The sequence below is a fragment of the Agelaius phoeniceus genome, chromosome 6 (assembly GCF_051311805.1).
Source record: "Agelaius phoeniceus isolate bAgePho1 chromosome 6, bAgePho1.hap1, whole genome shotgun sequence".
Lineage (NCBI taxonomy): Eukaryota > Metazoa > Chordata > Aves > Passeriformes > Icteridae > Agelaius > Agelaius phoeniceus.
In genome coordinates, this window is record NC_135270.1 from 40,485,299 (window position 1) to 40,501,201 (window position 15,903).

The 15,903-nt window shown below is 38.5% G+C and overlaps 1 protein-coding gene across 1 annotated transcript; it reads left to right on the plus strand.

The window, feature by feature from the left end:
- Positions 1–89: 89 nt before the first annotated feature.
- Positions 90–10,190, plus strand: PNN (pinin, desmosome associated protein). Its single transcript, XM_054634986.2, has 9 exons — positions 90–279; positions 577–648; positions 1,313–1,381; positions 2,505–2,577; positions 2,660–2,754; positions 4,696–4,777; positions 6,390–6,545; positions 6,628–6,766; positions 7,794–10,190. Exons 1-9 carry the CDS (start codon positions 167–169, stop codon positions 9,077–9,079), a joined length of 2,085 nt encoding a protein of 694 aa, XP_054490961.2. The 5' UTR covers positions 90–166; the 3' UTR covers positions 9,080–10,190.
- Positions 10,191–15,903: the final 5,713 nt, after the last annotated feature.

Here is a 15,903-nt window from a genome sequence, read left to right on the forward strand (position 1 = left end):
GTGTGCCACTTCCTCTCGTGCCCGGTGATTGGCGGTCAGAAGGGGCCACCGAGGTGCGATTGGCTGTGCCGTCCGGGCCCGCGGCCGCCGGAGTGGGCGGGGCCTGTCCCCCCTGTTTCCCAGCGCTGCCTCGCGCGGGGCCCGGCCAGGCCGCGCGGCGGGCGGGATGGCGGTGGCGGTGCGTGCGCTGCAGGAGCAGCTGGAGAAAGCCAAGGAAAGCCTCAAGCACGTGGACGAGAATATCCGCAAGCTCACGGGCCGGGACCCCAATGATGTGCGGTGAGCGAGGCGGGGAGCGCCCGGCACGCCGCTGTCCCGCCAAGGAAGGGCCGGGCGGCGGGGGGGGGCGCTCGTCGGGCCTGCAGGGCGGGCGGCGCGGAGATGGCCGCGGGTCCCCGGGTCTCTGTGCGGGCCGTGCCCGCCCCGTTCGTGCGGCGATGGGGCAGCTCTGCCCCGCGGGGGTGGGCCAGGGCCGCGGAGCGCAGGACGGAACGGCCGCAGGCCCGTTGGGCCGGGCGGGCAGCAGCGCCCCTGGGTTGGGCAGGCAGCACTAACAGCGCTCACTGTCTCTTGCAGGCCCCCTCAAAACAGGCTGCTAGCCCTCGCAGGCCCCGGTGGAGGTAGAGGGCGTGGGAGCTTATTGCTAAGGTAAGGAGGCGCAGAACGGCCAGCGGAGTTTCATCCATCCTTTCCCTGGCAGTGGTTCGTGCCATCGCGCTGAGTGTCGTGCGTTCCTCGTTTACATCCGCTGCTCGCTGCGGCACTGTTCGAATGAGCGCCAGAGCTACCCTACCAGGCCTTGGGGGTTAAGTTTAAAACAGCTCTTCATTTTGAGTTGCAGCATGTCTAAATGGGTGGCTTTCCCCGACCTTCTCAGCTGTTAGGCTGAAAAATAAAGAGGAAACGTCAAAATGAAGGGTGATATTGTGTGGTGTCTGGGACCTTGTCTTTGAAATCGTTCAAAATCAGTCTCTTGCTGATTTAAAAACTGGTAGGTGTTTTAGGAGGGATTTTAAAACACATGTAGATAAAAGCACATCCTGAAAATTACTGCAGATAAGATTATTTGAACACAATGGGGTGCTTGTTTCATTGTAGCTACTCAGTTCAATAAGTGCAGAAATTCAAGGTGAAATTAGATGCAACATGTTTGAACATTTCATTGCAGTGCTAACAGTAAATGGTGATAGAGCTGAGTAAAATTTATGTTTAATTGTGACTATAAAGCAAAATTATAGTTCAATTGTGCAGACTTGAAGTGGTCTAGGGATTAATCTAGCTTGTTCTAAGACCACAAGTGTTTTCTTTCTAGGCGTGGATTCTCGGATAGTGGAGGAGGACCCCCAGCCAAACAGAGGGATCTTGAAGGTGCATCCAGTAGGTGAGTGCAAAAACTAATGCAGCCAACTTGCTTTTCTGAATGAGAATTTGTAAGAGTAAACAAAAAACTGGTAATAACTGGGAACTTTCACGGTCTTCTTTGGAGATTACTTACTGAAGACTTGTTGGGAATAATTTGGGTGACAGCAAATCACTCCATGAAATCTTTTTCATACCTTAGAGCAACGTAAAGTTGGTAGCAATAATATAAAGATATAGCAATACAAAGGTATTTGTAATTTTTTGGGTTTATTTGGCGTACAGTCTGCTATATTACATTCTTCTTAGTTGTGACATTTGTTTGCAGTGAACGCAAATTTCGTTATGACGGAGACCTGTTCAATAAATTGAATACAGGCAATGTGACAATGGACTCAGGTTTTGAGCTTTCACATTTGGTTGCAAATCCATCAGATGTGAGTGATAATTGTGAGTTTAAGTGCTGTGCACACTTAATGTGCAGTGGTAGTTCTCAACCAAAACAAAGCTTGCTTTGGAATTTTTGAGTTAGCAGAAAATGAAGCTGGGAAACAGGAAAGTGCTGTGCCACAAATCTGAAAAGGAAGGCTGAAAATTACTTCAACTTTAATTATTTATTTTGGGACTTATTTGATTTAAATTATTTATTTTAAGTTGTTCTTTGTTAAAACCTTAGTTCATATGTGTCTCAAGTGGTAACCTGTCTGCCTCTCTCCCATAGGTATTTGGTAGGTAACTTGAACAGCATTTCCTGTTTAAGAAATTATACCAACCTTTCCATGTCAATGCATTTAAATCTGTCTAGTGAGCCCTTTATACCAGTAGACATTTTAGAGATTTCTGGAAAATGCACATTTAAAAGAATAAATTCCAAATGTATTTTTTAAAGTCAAATATGGTATTTGTGGATTCTTCTGTTTTTATTACTCTGCAAGTTGTATTAAAATTTAAACTGTTCCATCTCACTGATTTTCATCAACAATAGATTCTTTCTGTAAAATGTTACTTACTGGTTGTTGGAACAGTGGGGAGATTTTCACCCAAGTGTTGGTTCTTATGACTAGACACACTTGTGTTTTTCTCATGCTGGAAGAGATTCCCTCCTAAATAAACATTCTCTAATGGCCACTGGCTTTCTTCCTCAGGCTGGGTGGAGAACGTCGGACAAGAAGAGAATCACGCCAAGAAAGCGACGCAGAGGATGATGATATTAAAAAGGTAATGTATAGTAAATGGAGCTGTGCAAGAGGAAACCTACCTGCAGCACGATGAACAAAGTAGTTTGTTTTCTGTCTTGTAGCCAGCCTTACCATCTTCTGTTGTTGCTACCTCCAAAGAGCGAACACGTCGAGACCTTATACAAGATCAAAATATGGATGAGAAAGGAAAACAAAGGTATGCAGAAATCTCTTTTACACTAACGTGGTACTTTTGAGTTCCAGAAAGTCATAGAAAGTAGCTTTAGATTTAAAAGATATTGCACACAAGCTGTTGTGTATCAAAGATTATGTTGAAGAGTTACCATTATGGTATAAAATTTAATTTAAAAAGTATTCTCTGAAAATACTTCACAAGCAGCAACCTGTGCATTGTTCACATAGCTGACATGGATTCTACTTTTCAGGCTACCTATAGGAGCAGGTTTGCTAGTGCTAGTGTTTTAACATCATTTGAGTAAGACAGAAATATCTGTAGTTTCATTGGTTGCTTCATGTCTTAGATTATTACAGCTGTCTTGGCTCATCATTTATTTTGTTGGTTGAAGTAGGGTTTTGGGTATGGTTCTTCACTCCCTCTGCCTCTCTTTTTAAATGAAATGGGTCCATCATGTTTCTTTTCTCGTACTACTTTGATTTCTTGTTGTGTGTGCAGTCTTGCCTTCATTTCACCTACTGCATTTTAGATTCCTCCTATGTATATCTCCTTTTTCCTATATTTTATTTTTCTCAAGGCTATTAAAATTCTAACTGAAATGCAGCTCTATTGGTAAGAGGTATTGGAAAATCAAATTTGCAGCCATGTTTGACCTCCTGGACTCCGTCCATTTCAGATTGCAAGTCACTGGTGCAGTAGTAATTATACACCAAATAAACAGAAGAATTAGAACCAGAATAAGGAACTATAGAAATCTTCTCTGATAAGTCCCCACAGATCAACTGGCATTTTGCTTATTTCTTTTAATTATAACCTCACTTAGAGTCTTCCTTTACTAGGTTCTAATTGTTTCCCATACAGGGAGACTTCAAAATTCTTAGTGAACTTCCTAGAGCTTCAGGCACTATAAGCTTGTTCCCTCAGAATTGTAGTTTTACTTCTTTTCAGTTCAGTAGTCTCTAGGGAGATGAGAAAACCAGTATTAGTCCCTATGAATTGTGGTGGAGGGAGGTTCTTTAAGAGGACAACATCCCCTGAACTCCTGATTTTGCTCAGTGTCTTCTGGGATGTCGTTCATATACAAATGCACTTGCAGTGATCTCTGGCTTTCAATTTTTATCTGTTCCCATTTCTATTACTTAATATACTTTTTATATTTATACTTTTTATATAATATTACTTAATATACTTTCCATGTGAGGTTTGTGCCACTGTAATAGAGTGGTAATTAGGGAAGACAGTAGCATTTCCTTTCTCACTTTATCAGGTTCAAGGCAAATAAGAAAGCCTTCATCAGGTTGTAAAGACTTAATTTGGGATTGAATAAAAATAAATTGAAGGTGAAAGTCAAGAAACTAGTTCTTGCTCAGAAGAAGGGAATTTGTTGAAGAATTTTACTTATTTTTCTCAAAACAACACCTAAGCAGATGAGAGCAGTTCTGTTTTCATCCCACAGTGCAGTGTCTCATTGTTGGGCAGCTCTGATAGATAAGTTTTCACTCCCCTATGGCTCCATTTCTCCTTAGTCTAAGCAGATTGTGGAGAGGGGGAGTGTATGCTTTTTAGAAAACCCAGTTTGCTCCCTTATTAATAGCTCACACTGTATTTACTTGACTTTTTTTCTTAAGTACTTTCTGCTTTAAGATTTTTTTTTAAATCTTATATTATTATTTCTAGATGAAAAATGTGCAGGCTTCCAGTTTTGCCAGTGCTAGCTGTTCTGTGTTGCACATAAGAGCTGTGTCTTACTCATAAGCAAAATGATCTGTCACTGTAAATTATATCCTGGACTGTTGGCACAGTCAGCATGTCTTCTGTTGCTAATGGCCTTGGGTACTATTGGGCCTTTAAAAATAAGTATCCTTGAGGTGGAAAGTTTCTCTGATTATTTATATAAATAAAAATCTTAGTACTTGAACTGAATCTCAAATTTCTTTTTGTTGTGGGTTTGTTTTTTTTCAGGAATCGACGTATATTTGGCTTGCTGATGGGCACTCTTCAAAAATTTAAACAGGAGTCCACAGTTGCTATTGCTACTGAGAGGGTACTTACTTTAAATTCTATCATATTGTAAATAATAAAGCAAAATTGTTTGGTTAAGTTATTTCAAGTAAGAATGAAAGTTCCCTACAGTGTAGGTTGCAGGTGCAGCAAATTGGTGAGATTGTGTGTAGGTTTTTTTTGGTCTCAGTTCAGGGGAATGAGGGAGGGAGGCAGGAAAGGCATTTTTACCATGACTTTGTAACCCTGTTTCTGACCTTCATGGAAGCAAAAAGGCAATGTTAAATGGAATTTAATCAGGTAACTATTTAAGAAATCATAGGCTATTTCTGGAAATAAAAGTGATGCAGTATTGATGAAGCAGTGCCTACCCTTGTGTGTTCCAGATGTTTAAATTATAACCAAGTATACAGAAATCTATGCTTTATTATGCTATCTGTCTAGAAATCTCTTTTCTGTTCCAGTACAAATAACCAGAATTTTTGATGTAATAAATAAATGTGTGTTTGTACTGAAGCAAAGCCTTTGCATAGCTTAGTGATTACTTCAAAAAACTTGTATATGGGATGGTGGTAACTTTATTCCCTTTTAATTTGTGAAGGCTATGGTATTTGTTTACTGTTGCACTAAATGAGTTATTTAGTTAACACTAATAACCTTTAAATTAAAAACAATGTTTTAAAGTTCGCATTTCAGCAGTCCAGTTGAAGCAGAAAGATTTAAACTTTAAACGTTTTCTGTATAATGACAGCAGAGCTGACTCACAGTGCTGGTATTGATTACTTTTAGATGCAGTATTTGGGTGGTTTACCTACCTTGTCATGTGGCACATAAGACCAAAGTTCACTTTTGCCTGCTTGCATTAGAACAAAAAGCTGTTTATCAGGATGGTCTAGAAACATGGAGTCCCTGTCTAATTTATAATAGTATGTGTTTGCACAAAGAGACTTGGAAGAATTACTGCTCCTTACAAAATTTTTCTGAGAGTACCTATGGAGATCTTTTTTTGTTCATACATATACACTTGCTATAAATCCAAGTCAAGGCCTGAGGAGTTTTACAGCACAGCTATTTTGTTGTCCAGGCAGTAAATTCTATTTTTTAATGAACAGTTATTGTACGATCTGAGCACATGGCAGTCTAGGGTATACAAACAGCATTCCTGGATAGTAGTAATATATATAATTAGCAGTTAATATACTGGAAGTGTTCACAATCTAATTTTTGTTGGTCACAAACACCAGTCTGCAGTCCTTCATTTGTTTCTGGAGGAATTTAGTTCTTTCTCTCCCAAGTGGGAAATTTACCTGATTTCCCTGATAGCTCAAATACATTCCTTTTATTTTTCTGCCATTGGGGGAAAAAATCCAACTTATTTAAGCTTATATTGAAAATTTAAGTCGAAACTGAAAGATAGTAAAGCACACAGAAATTCACAGGGCCCCATAACTAAATAGTTAAACCAACAAAAAATTAGGTGCCAGCAAGCAGTGACACTCCTTTCTTTCATTAGCTGCAGTTTAGGAGGTATTTCCTAATGTGTTTTTAGGATTGCCTTTAATGGTGTAAATAATTGAGGATTTTTAAGTGGATCAAACTAGAACACTTTCTCTTGATGTAGAAAAAAAATAAAGATTTTATTTCATTTATTTTAGCAAAAGAGACGACAAGAAATTGAGCAGAAACTTGAAGTGCAGGCAGAGGAAGAGAGAAAGCAAGTTGAAAATGAGAGGCGAGAACTGTTTGAAGAAAGACGTGCTAAACAGACAGAGCTGCGGTTATTGGAGCAAAAGGTTGAGCTTGCTCAGTTGGTGAGTTTTTGTTTTGTTCCTGATCTTTCTCTTGTTTAAACTATTCTTGTGTATCTCAGCATTATTTTCTTTCGTTTCTCAGCAAGAAGAATGGAATGAACATAATGCTAAAATAATCAAATACATAAGAACAAAGACAAAACCTCATTTGTTCTACATACCTGGCAGAATGTGTCCTGCTACGCAGAAGCTGATGGATGAGTCACAGAAAAAGATGAATGGTAAGGGTCTTTGTGGTACAAAGGTCCTTGTTCTTGCCTCCCTTTGTTTGCCATAGAAATTTATTTTAAGTCTATGCTTAAATACATGAATTTCATGCTTAGGACAAACTATATTCTTACACGGGTGTTCATCATAAGTGGAAATTACTCTTTCAGTGACTTATTTTTATATTGAATGGGATTTGATTCTCTTTCAAGAAGTCAAAAGATGCGTATGCAGAATTTCAGAGGTATGTGTTTTAAACAGTCCTTTATATTGGCTTTAGTATCCAGATGTTTCCAAGTGCAGCAACTTCATTTTTGAAAAGGCAGATTCTGTGAAGACACAAGGAATTGCAGGTGTTTACAAAGCATTTGAGAAGTACTTTCTTAAGTATACCATTCGAAATTTCTGATAATTTTTTTTACCTCAATGTGTGTTCATTTCTGTTTCACAGGATGACTGTATTTTTCTTTTGGAGAACAATTTAAAATGCTCCGATTGATGGTAGTCTTACCGTTCTTTTTTTATTAAACTAAGAATGTACTGGGTTGGTTTGTTTTTTTTTATTAGGCGCTTTTCTTTATCTTGTGGGGTTGGGAGGTAAGAGAAGATAGCTCACCTGTCTGGATCACCTACAGTAATAAGGCTTTCTTAATACCTAGCTAGCTTTTAGCTTTTTTTTTTACTGTCTTTTGTTTGCCTTAGGAAGTATAACCTTAATAGGTAAATACTGAGAAATTAAGGTATTCTTTTGATATACTATTGGTTGGTTTGATTCTAATGAAGTCAAAAAGTTTGTTAGCTTAGATTTAGGGCTTTACTTTTCAAATACTCAGCTGAGCTTACTCTTCCCTTTACTTTGTTTTCTTAAGGTAACTAGCAGTCTTTTTCATTATGCATTAATGGCTTGCTACTTCAGAAAGGACAAGGTTGCAATATTTATGAGTTGAACAATTTGATAACTTACTAGCTCTTAGTTAAAGGGTAAGTAGACCTCAGTATCTGTAGATTATCTTAACTATTATGTATGCATTTATTCCCTAGCGCTCTTTGAAAGCAGGAGAAATGAATTTGCAGAGCAGATTAACAAAATGGAGGCCAGACCCAGAAGACAATCTGTGAAGGAAAAAGAACATCAGGAGGTGCAGAATGAAGAAAAGAAGGAAGAACAGAACAAGGAGCAGGAAGAGGGTAAGGTGGCTCAGCAGGTGGAAGAGATGGAGACAGGTAATCAGCACAATGATGTAGAAATGGAGGAGGTAGGGGAGGAAAAGGGAAAAATAGGTTCAGGTTCAGGGCATAGTGATGCAGAAAAAGAACAGGAAGAGGATGAGCAGAAACATGACGTAGAGATGAAAGTAGAAGAGCCTACTGAGGTGAGGGAGAATGACAAACAGCAGGATGGTCAGCATGAGGAGGTCACAGTTGTAAAAGACGAAAGTGAAAACATTCAGCCTGTGGATAATGATCAGGATGTGGCTGAAATGAATGAGGCAGATAGTGTAGAACCTGTAGAAAATGAAAATGGCAGAGAAATAGAACCAGAAACAGAGTGTGATGCTCAGCCAGAAAAAGTGTGTAATGTTCCTTCTCCCAAGAAGGAGAAAGGTATCAAAACAGAAAATAATGCTGAACTGGAAGAAACACAAGAGAAAACACCTGAAGCTCAGACAGAATCTGTGGCTGAGGCTCTATCTCAGCCACAGTCTGTGCCACTAGCACAATCACCTCAGTTGTCTCAGTCCACTCAGGATACAGAACCCCAGACAGACAAGGATGAAAATGCTGTGGTGTCTGTAAAGGTGGCTGAAGCCCAGGCAGAGCAGAATCAGACACCGAGTGCAGAAAGTAAGAGTAAGACTAGGAGTGGAAGCAGGGGTAGGGCAGGGAACAAAACTGGTCATACCCGTAGCAGCAGCAGCAGTAGCAGTAGCACTTCCAGCAGTACTACCAGTGCAAGTAGTTCCAGTACTGGCAGCAGTTCCAGTCGGAGCAGTTCCACCAGCAGCAGCACTACAAGTGGGAGTACGAGCAGGGACAGTAGCAGCAGCAGCTCGAGCAGTAGTGAGAGCAGGAGTCGGAGCCGAGGCAGGGGCCATAACAGAGATAGAAAACGCAGAAGGAGCACAGACAGGAAGCGAAGGGATGCTTCAGGAGTAGATAGAAGTCACAAGTCCTCAAAAGGTGGTAGTAGAGATACTAAAAGCTCAAAGGATAAAAGTTCAAGGTCTGACAGAAAGAGATCTATATCAGAAAGTAGTCGGTCAGGCAAGAGAACTTCACGGAGTGAAAGAGACCGTAAATCAGACAGGAAAGACAAAAGGCGTTAACAGAAGAGACCAAGCTTCCCTAGCCTAATCTTTGCAGCAGAAGATTATTTGAGTGAAAGGATTCCTTGTAAGGAGGAAGAGAAGGCTGCCTTAAGAATTGCATGCTGTAAAAAATCTTTTGGAAAAATACAGACTGTTTACCAGGCATTCTTGTACTTTTTACATAATTTTGTAAAAGGTTACTTACCAAAATTATGTGAAGTTCCTGAAAATGTAAAAATAAAAGATTAACACTCCTTTGCATCTTTTTTTTAAATATCCTGTACTCATTAAGATTCTCTGTATATTTTAATAGGTATACCTTTAAAGTAGATGTGATCATTTCCTCTGTATCATACACTTTTTTTTGTAGAAATAAATGTGCATTTTAAATAAATTGTTTGAGATGTCCTGTTGACAATTAAATTCCCCTTTTTAGATTATATGTAGGAAGGCAGCATTGCAGGAAATATAAAATTTTGTCTTTCCCCTCTATTCCTTGCAAGAATGAGAATTTTAAGACCTAGTAAAGCAAATAATCTCTCCAGTGCTGGGTAGGAAGGCAAAATAATTGATTTGAATCTATAGTTTTTGTTTTCTTCTGTAACTGCAGGCTCTTAGTCAATTCTGTCTATCTTCCAGTTTTATAAAAATTTCTTATCCATAGGCAAGCAGTAATTAAATGGGAATGTTAACACTGGCCAAGGTAGCTCAAGTCAGTCTGGAAAATCATTCTTGCCTGCTTTCTGCAGGTGCTTTGTTAGTATTTACATCTATGTTCTATATATAGATAATCTCTTCAATGATGATCCTTGTTTTGGTGGCCAGTGGAAGAAAGACTTCAGCTTGCTTCTCAACCAGGATTCCTTTTGTTTTAGTTGCAGACTAATCTTTGATCCCTTCATACCACTAGGAATAATTACATTGCAGTGTTGGAGTTACATGGGACTACCTAATACTAATGTTGTGTGCGTGCAAGAATGCTTTCTGAATGTATTTAATAAACCTAAGGTGGTACAGTGTTATCTATGAAGGTGAATACTGTTTTTATATAATTTTGTATGGAAAACAATAACATTTGTTGCTTTGTTCTGTACATGTGCAAATAAATGTGGCTTTGTAGACTACTTAACTCTCTTGTTGCCTATCATCTTTTCTATTAACAGGTGTATTACCTTAGGCTTTCTACATTTAAAGTATGAATTGTAATTGCAGGTGGCTGTACCTTACAAGCTCTGTATCCAGAGTTTTTCTTAAAGCTTTTAATTGTCTGTTAACTGACTATGAAACTGTAGTGCTCTAACCTATGTTGTCTTGACAGGAAGAGAATTGTGTTATCTGATCCACCAAATCACAAACCAGGAAATCTTAGAAAGATTTCAGTATGGAAGGACACATAAGCTGGATTTAGTGTACAAAATGCCATGTACACCCTGTTTTTCTGGAAGGTAGTTGCCAGGTTCTAGCTTGGAGTGTGTCAGTTTTCATCTGAACTCAACACTAGTGACAGATTTATGTGTTCTGAAATGCTCAATGTCATGACTTCAAGAAATGTGTCTAGTAAGGAATGGAGTGCAGCACAAATAGGCAGGGGGAAAACAGGCTTCCCCTTTCTCAAGGAGTTCAGATTCTTCAGTCCATTTGCTACTTCAATATCTTATCTGCCTCTGTCTCTCTACAACAGAGTAATTTTTATTCTTGTCACTATTTTCCAATGTTTTCTTCAGGGAATCTTGTGGTTTAATGTGGTGTCTTTTCTGAAGGACAAACAAAAGTTTGTAAGTTCAAATGCCTTATTGAAGATGTTAAACAATGTTCTACCAAAAAAAACCTTAATACTGAGTAACTGAGCAAAATGTAACTGGTCTACATGTTTTGACTAATTTCAGGTTTCAGATTGCCTTTGGAAGCCATTGTAGTTTTTTCAGTTAATTACACTTTTTTTGTAACATTGAATAATTCTAATATTTCTTATTTTGAGTTTGTGTGATTCACTGCTGTAGTGCATTTACAGGTTTAAATGGCTGGTACTGGAGTCAGTGTGCAAATCTTCTGACCTCTTGTTTCAGAGCAACACATTAACAGGGTTTATGAAAACAATAGGACGGTGGGTCTGGTTGCTGAACTAAGGACTGGATTGATCGCATTGTTTTAGGTTATATTCCCAGCTGCAATATATTTTTGACTGTGAAAATACAGGAGCTTTGTTGCTGCGTAGGAAGCTAAACATTATTTAATGTTTGTTAGAAGAAACTTACTAACTACCATTGTCAAGCAGTGCCATTAATTGTTAGCATTCCTAGATCTAAGCAGCTCAGTGTAATGTGAACATCAGTGTGTGATAACTTTGAATTTTTCTAAAAGCTAAATACTCCAATGAATATTCCACTACAGAGATAGTGCAAGATGGTAATGTACTATTAGCACCATAAACCAGTAGTGTGTATAGTAATTGTTACATTTTACTTCAAGGTTCCCTCCTCTTGTCCTGAAACAATATCAGAGCTGTGGATAGGAATGAGACCATGAAAATAGCTGACAACTTTAAGACGTAATTTGATGGAACAGTTTGTATTTTCTATGTGTTTAGTGCAGATAGCATAGAGGTAGGAAATGATTGAAACATTTTCTTATCCCTTCCCCACAATGGTGAGTGGAGATCAAAGGAAAAATGCCTTGTTCACTTTTCACTCAAGTAAAGTGGACAAAGGAACAATAGTTTTTCCCTTTTCTAAGAATGAGGTAGAGATGCTTTATGTGAGCAGGGAATATACCATAGATGCTCTGTGCCTGTCTTTTGAAGTGTTTCCATCATGTGCTCCCTTGTAGCTTTCAGTATAGTTCAGGAAGGCAGTTGGTGGTTTGGTTGTTTTAGAACCTCTGCACTATGCACTGACTGTACTATAAGTTGCTGGGTTTTTCTTCAGTCCTGATGCACAGATAAGCTGGAATTCTCCAAGAATATCTTTTTCCACAGTACTCCACCTGGAGTGCTTGTCAGAGTAGATGTTACACAGATTGTTCATTGAATATAAGCTGAAACATGACTTTGAGTAAAAGGCATACTTCTTCAAATTCCTGTTCCTCAGAGTGATGTCTTTGTGCTTGGAACAGCTTCTTTATATTTTATTCAAAGGAAACCTGAACATAATTTTTCTGCAGACAGTAGGTATTAGAGAACTGAACAACCCCCCTCCAACAAAATTAATTTCAAAACCAGTAAATTTACAAATAGATTTCTGGAACATCTTTGATTCTCGGGAAAGTAATGGTCTTGTGATTAGGCCCCAGATATAAGATTCAGGTTCAGCTGCTGATTTTATAGCAATTACTGTGGTACAACAGGGTAAACATACTCATTTAATGTATGTCAGAGATATTCAAAATTATTTGCCTGGTCAAAGAAGAATTTCTCTGAGAATATGTGTATTTATGATAGGATGAAATGCTGCAGCAGTGCTGCATTAGTAATGTATAGAGATCTGTGTTATGAAGGATGTTCAGTCTTGGGGTTTTTTTCTCCTGGTTCAGGCAGTTTTTATTACATGACAGTATTCTATTATATGGCAAAATGTGAGGCGTTCAAAGCTTGGAAATGTGTTCTCAAGATTCAAAGTAATAAAAGTCACAACTTCCATGATTTTTTTGAAATGCGCTGTCAGTTGTCATGTTTGTAACTGTCTTTGTAATAGACAAGTAACAGTGGCTTTTTCTTGCAACTGTTGTTCTGGTTGAAAAAGTTGGTTTGGGTCTGGGTGATGAATGACTGTTACCTGCTTAGATTTGTCTAACTGGAAGAGTGAATTAGTATTACTTCCTCTTGCTTATTTCTTAAAAGATACTTGTTTAAAGAAACAAAATTTTTCTGACATGACATTTTAAATGTAAAAGTCAATTTGTATTTTAATTCAAATATCCAAAGTCAAGAGAACTATATTGTTAAACGTGCTTTACCCATGTACTATAATCTTCCACATATTATGCAATATTCTACACTGTGAAACTGCATTCTGTGTAGAGCCCTTTGGTGCTACCAAAACAGCATAGCCACAGATGTATATTCTGTTCTTAGTATGAAATAGATACTAGGATAACTTCTACCAACTTCTGATATGCTTTGGTCTTTATTATCAATGCAGATACTGAATAGTCTAGGAAATGTAATATCTTCACTTCTACAAAGCTATGTCTTAAAAGAGCCATCCAGTGTGCCATACTCCTCAGATTATTTCAATTACTCCATTAATTCTGATCCTTCTTTGAATTCTACTATGCTTTAAGAGATGTCTGCCTTTCTGCTTCAGTAGTTACAGTTACTAAGGTGTCATTGCAAATAAAAATAGTTCAGTTCTAATGAAAGATATTGGAAATAGATCTTTTTCATTATTGTTGTTTGTTTTTGCATGTGCAATAGTACTCACATTCATTGCTTCAGTTCTCCAGAACAGAAATTAACTGAAGTCTCACTCAATCTGCTATAAAGCTTTCAACTTTGTCCTTTGGAATCTAGCTACAATAAACTCCATGAATCTTTGACTTCAGTTCAAAGGTGATTAGAAGTCATGCTTGATAGCCTATGCTATGTATAGGATTTGCACCCAAAAGATTTACAAGTAAAGTTGCTAGAGGAACAAATAACATAGAACAGAGATCAGAGCAGGGTTTGTCAGTGCTTAAGCCTTGAAGAATGCTTATAGAGACTAAGCAACACAATAAGCAGTGCCCAGAATAACTTGAAAATTTCAAATGCAGTTTTAACTGAGTAGCTGAGATTTTTACCTCCACATAAACATTTGGACTAAGTTTGGCATCTATATGAAACTGAAGTCAGTGCCATTTTCAGAGGTATTTTCACAAATACAGTAATATTGTGCAGACCTCAAGGTGTGGGTCTGATTGTTCTCCCCCACAAACCTACTTAAGTATGTAAATTTAGATGTCAGAATACCTCACTTTTCTATTTTTGGGTGAATGGGCTCCATGTTGCCAGGCTTGAAAAGGGACTGTTAACCCTTCTAGGCCCATTGTTGTGTTTTGTCCCATGTCCTATGGTTGGTGTGCAACACTATGAAAGACTTCTGACCAGTTTGATAAAAATGTCCTTTTGTTTCCTTTTTTTATTCTTTATTTAATTTGTACAACACTAAGCACATAGAAAGTCCTTTCAATATAAATTACTTGTATATTTCTCACCAATCTTTTTTGTAGAAACTTGGGAATGAAAAAAAAAAGGGGCAGCATTAAGGTTAGTCAGGAGTGACAGGGGTGCTGATCTGCACTGTATTCCTTGGTGCTCTGCAGTGGATTACCTAACAGCAGGGACAGCTGGTGTGACAGGTCATAGGATAGGCTGCCTGACTATCAGCTCATGTGGCAAAGGAAGGGCCAAAGTGTTAGATTGCAAGTGGGGGACATGTCGTTTCTGTGAAGTTCTGTTTGCAGGCCACTGCTGGTTAAGGTGACCCTGGCTCACTTTGTGCCCTTTTTTGCTGGCTCTGTAGATCAGGCTAAGCACCAGTGTCTGGCAGGTTTGAGCTGTGGAGCAGAAGCAAACTATGCTGCAAGTAGGATACAGCTTAGGTTTGTAGAAAGAGAATACAGTGACCTCTGCATGAGTCATACTCAGGACTGAAGGAGGGGCAGGCTTACTAGGAACCATAATGACTGCAAAGATCAGGTTGGGAGGTAATGCAGATTCTTGGGGTGCTATCTATAAGGCAGGGAGAAGAGGCTTCCTCATGCAGGACAGTGGGAAAGGAAATGTGAAGTTTTTTTATAGGTTAATAAGATACTGTGTTTAGCTCACCAAAGAAGTCTGGGACAATTATATGAAACCTCTGAAGCAAAACCTGCTTCTGATACAAAGAAGGTGGAGACTTTTTCTTTTTACAAGTAGTCACATGTAAAAGATAATGAGTAGAAAATTCAGGGGAGATTCTGATTAGACAGAAGAGGAAAATATTTCACAGTGAGAGCAATGGGCCATGGGAACAATCTCCCCATAAAGTGGTGGATACCCTATGTTTTGACACTTCTAAGATTCACGTAGACCATCTTGTTTAGACCATGCTTTTACCAAGAAAAGTTGGACCAGATAAACCTTAGGCCCCCTCCCAACCTGGTATTCTGATTCTCTGCAGATTTTCATTTATAGCAAAGCTTCATGCCTATATAACTATTGTACATCTCCCTGCATAATTACTACTTTAAAGTATAAATTTGAGAAAAAATATTTATAACTACATTTTGGATAATAGGTTGCTAAGAAACAGGCTATTCTTTAAAAAGCAGGGCTTGTCATTTGCTTAGCTTTGCTGTATTGCTCTGTGATATATCATGCAGAGATAGCATATGGATTTTCTACTTGTCTTACAAGCCTGAAAACTGCCAGGCACCTTTAAGACTTTGGAGCCAAGTAAGCATTCCCCATTCTAAAGAATGGACTCTACTTAGATGTAGTGCATGAGAAAGCTCCAAAAGAATATGTGTAAAACATTGCTGTTTCAAGTTCCCAATGACCAACTATAAATTATCTAAAACATACCAGTAAACAGAAAAAAATTAGTTTATTCTAGAAACAAACAAACAAAAAAGCTAAAAGACTGTCAGTAGCTAGGTTAGTATTAATGCAAATCAATATAAGCATAAAATTGATAGTTCATCTATCATGTTAAGGATATAGAGATTGACAGAAAATCACAACCTCTGCATTCCAGCTGGACCTTAAAGATCAGAGGGTCTGAATGTGGCTGGGCTTGATTTATAATTATAATCAGTTTGGCATTATAAGTCTGGTTGTATTAAATAAGAACTTTCACAAGCCCAGATTCACAAATTTACCATTT

Bases quoted from the DNA above. Each gene is read 5' to 3' on its own strand.
- PNN (XM_054634986.2), top strand. From the start codon at position 167: ATGGCGGTGGCGGTGCGTGCGCTGCAGGAGCAGCTGGAGAAAGCCAAG. The intron at 280-576 runs GTGAGCGAGGCG...TGTCTCTTGCAG, and splicing joins CGGGACCCCAATGATGTGCG to GCCCCCTCAAAACAGGCTGC. The intron at 6,767-7,793 runs GTAAGGGTCTTT...TTTATTCCCTAG, and splicing joins GTCACAGAAAAAGATGAATG to CGCTCTTTGAAAGCAGGAGA.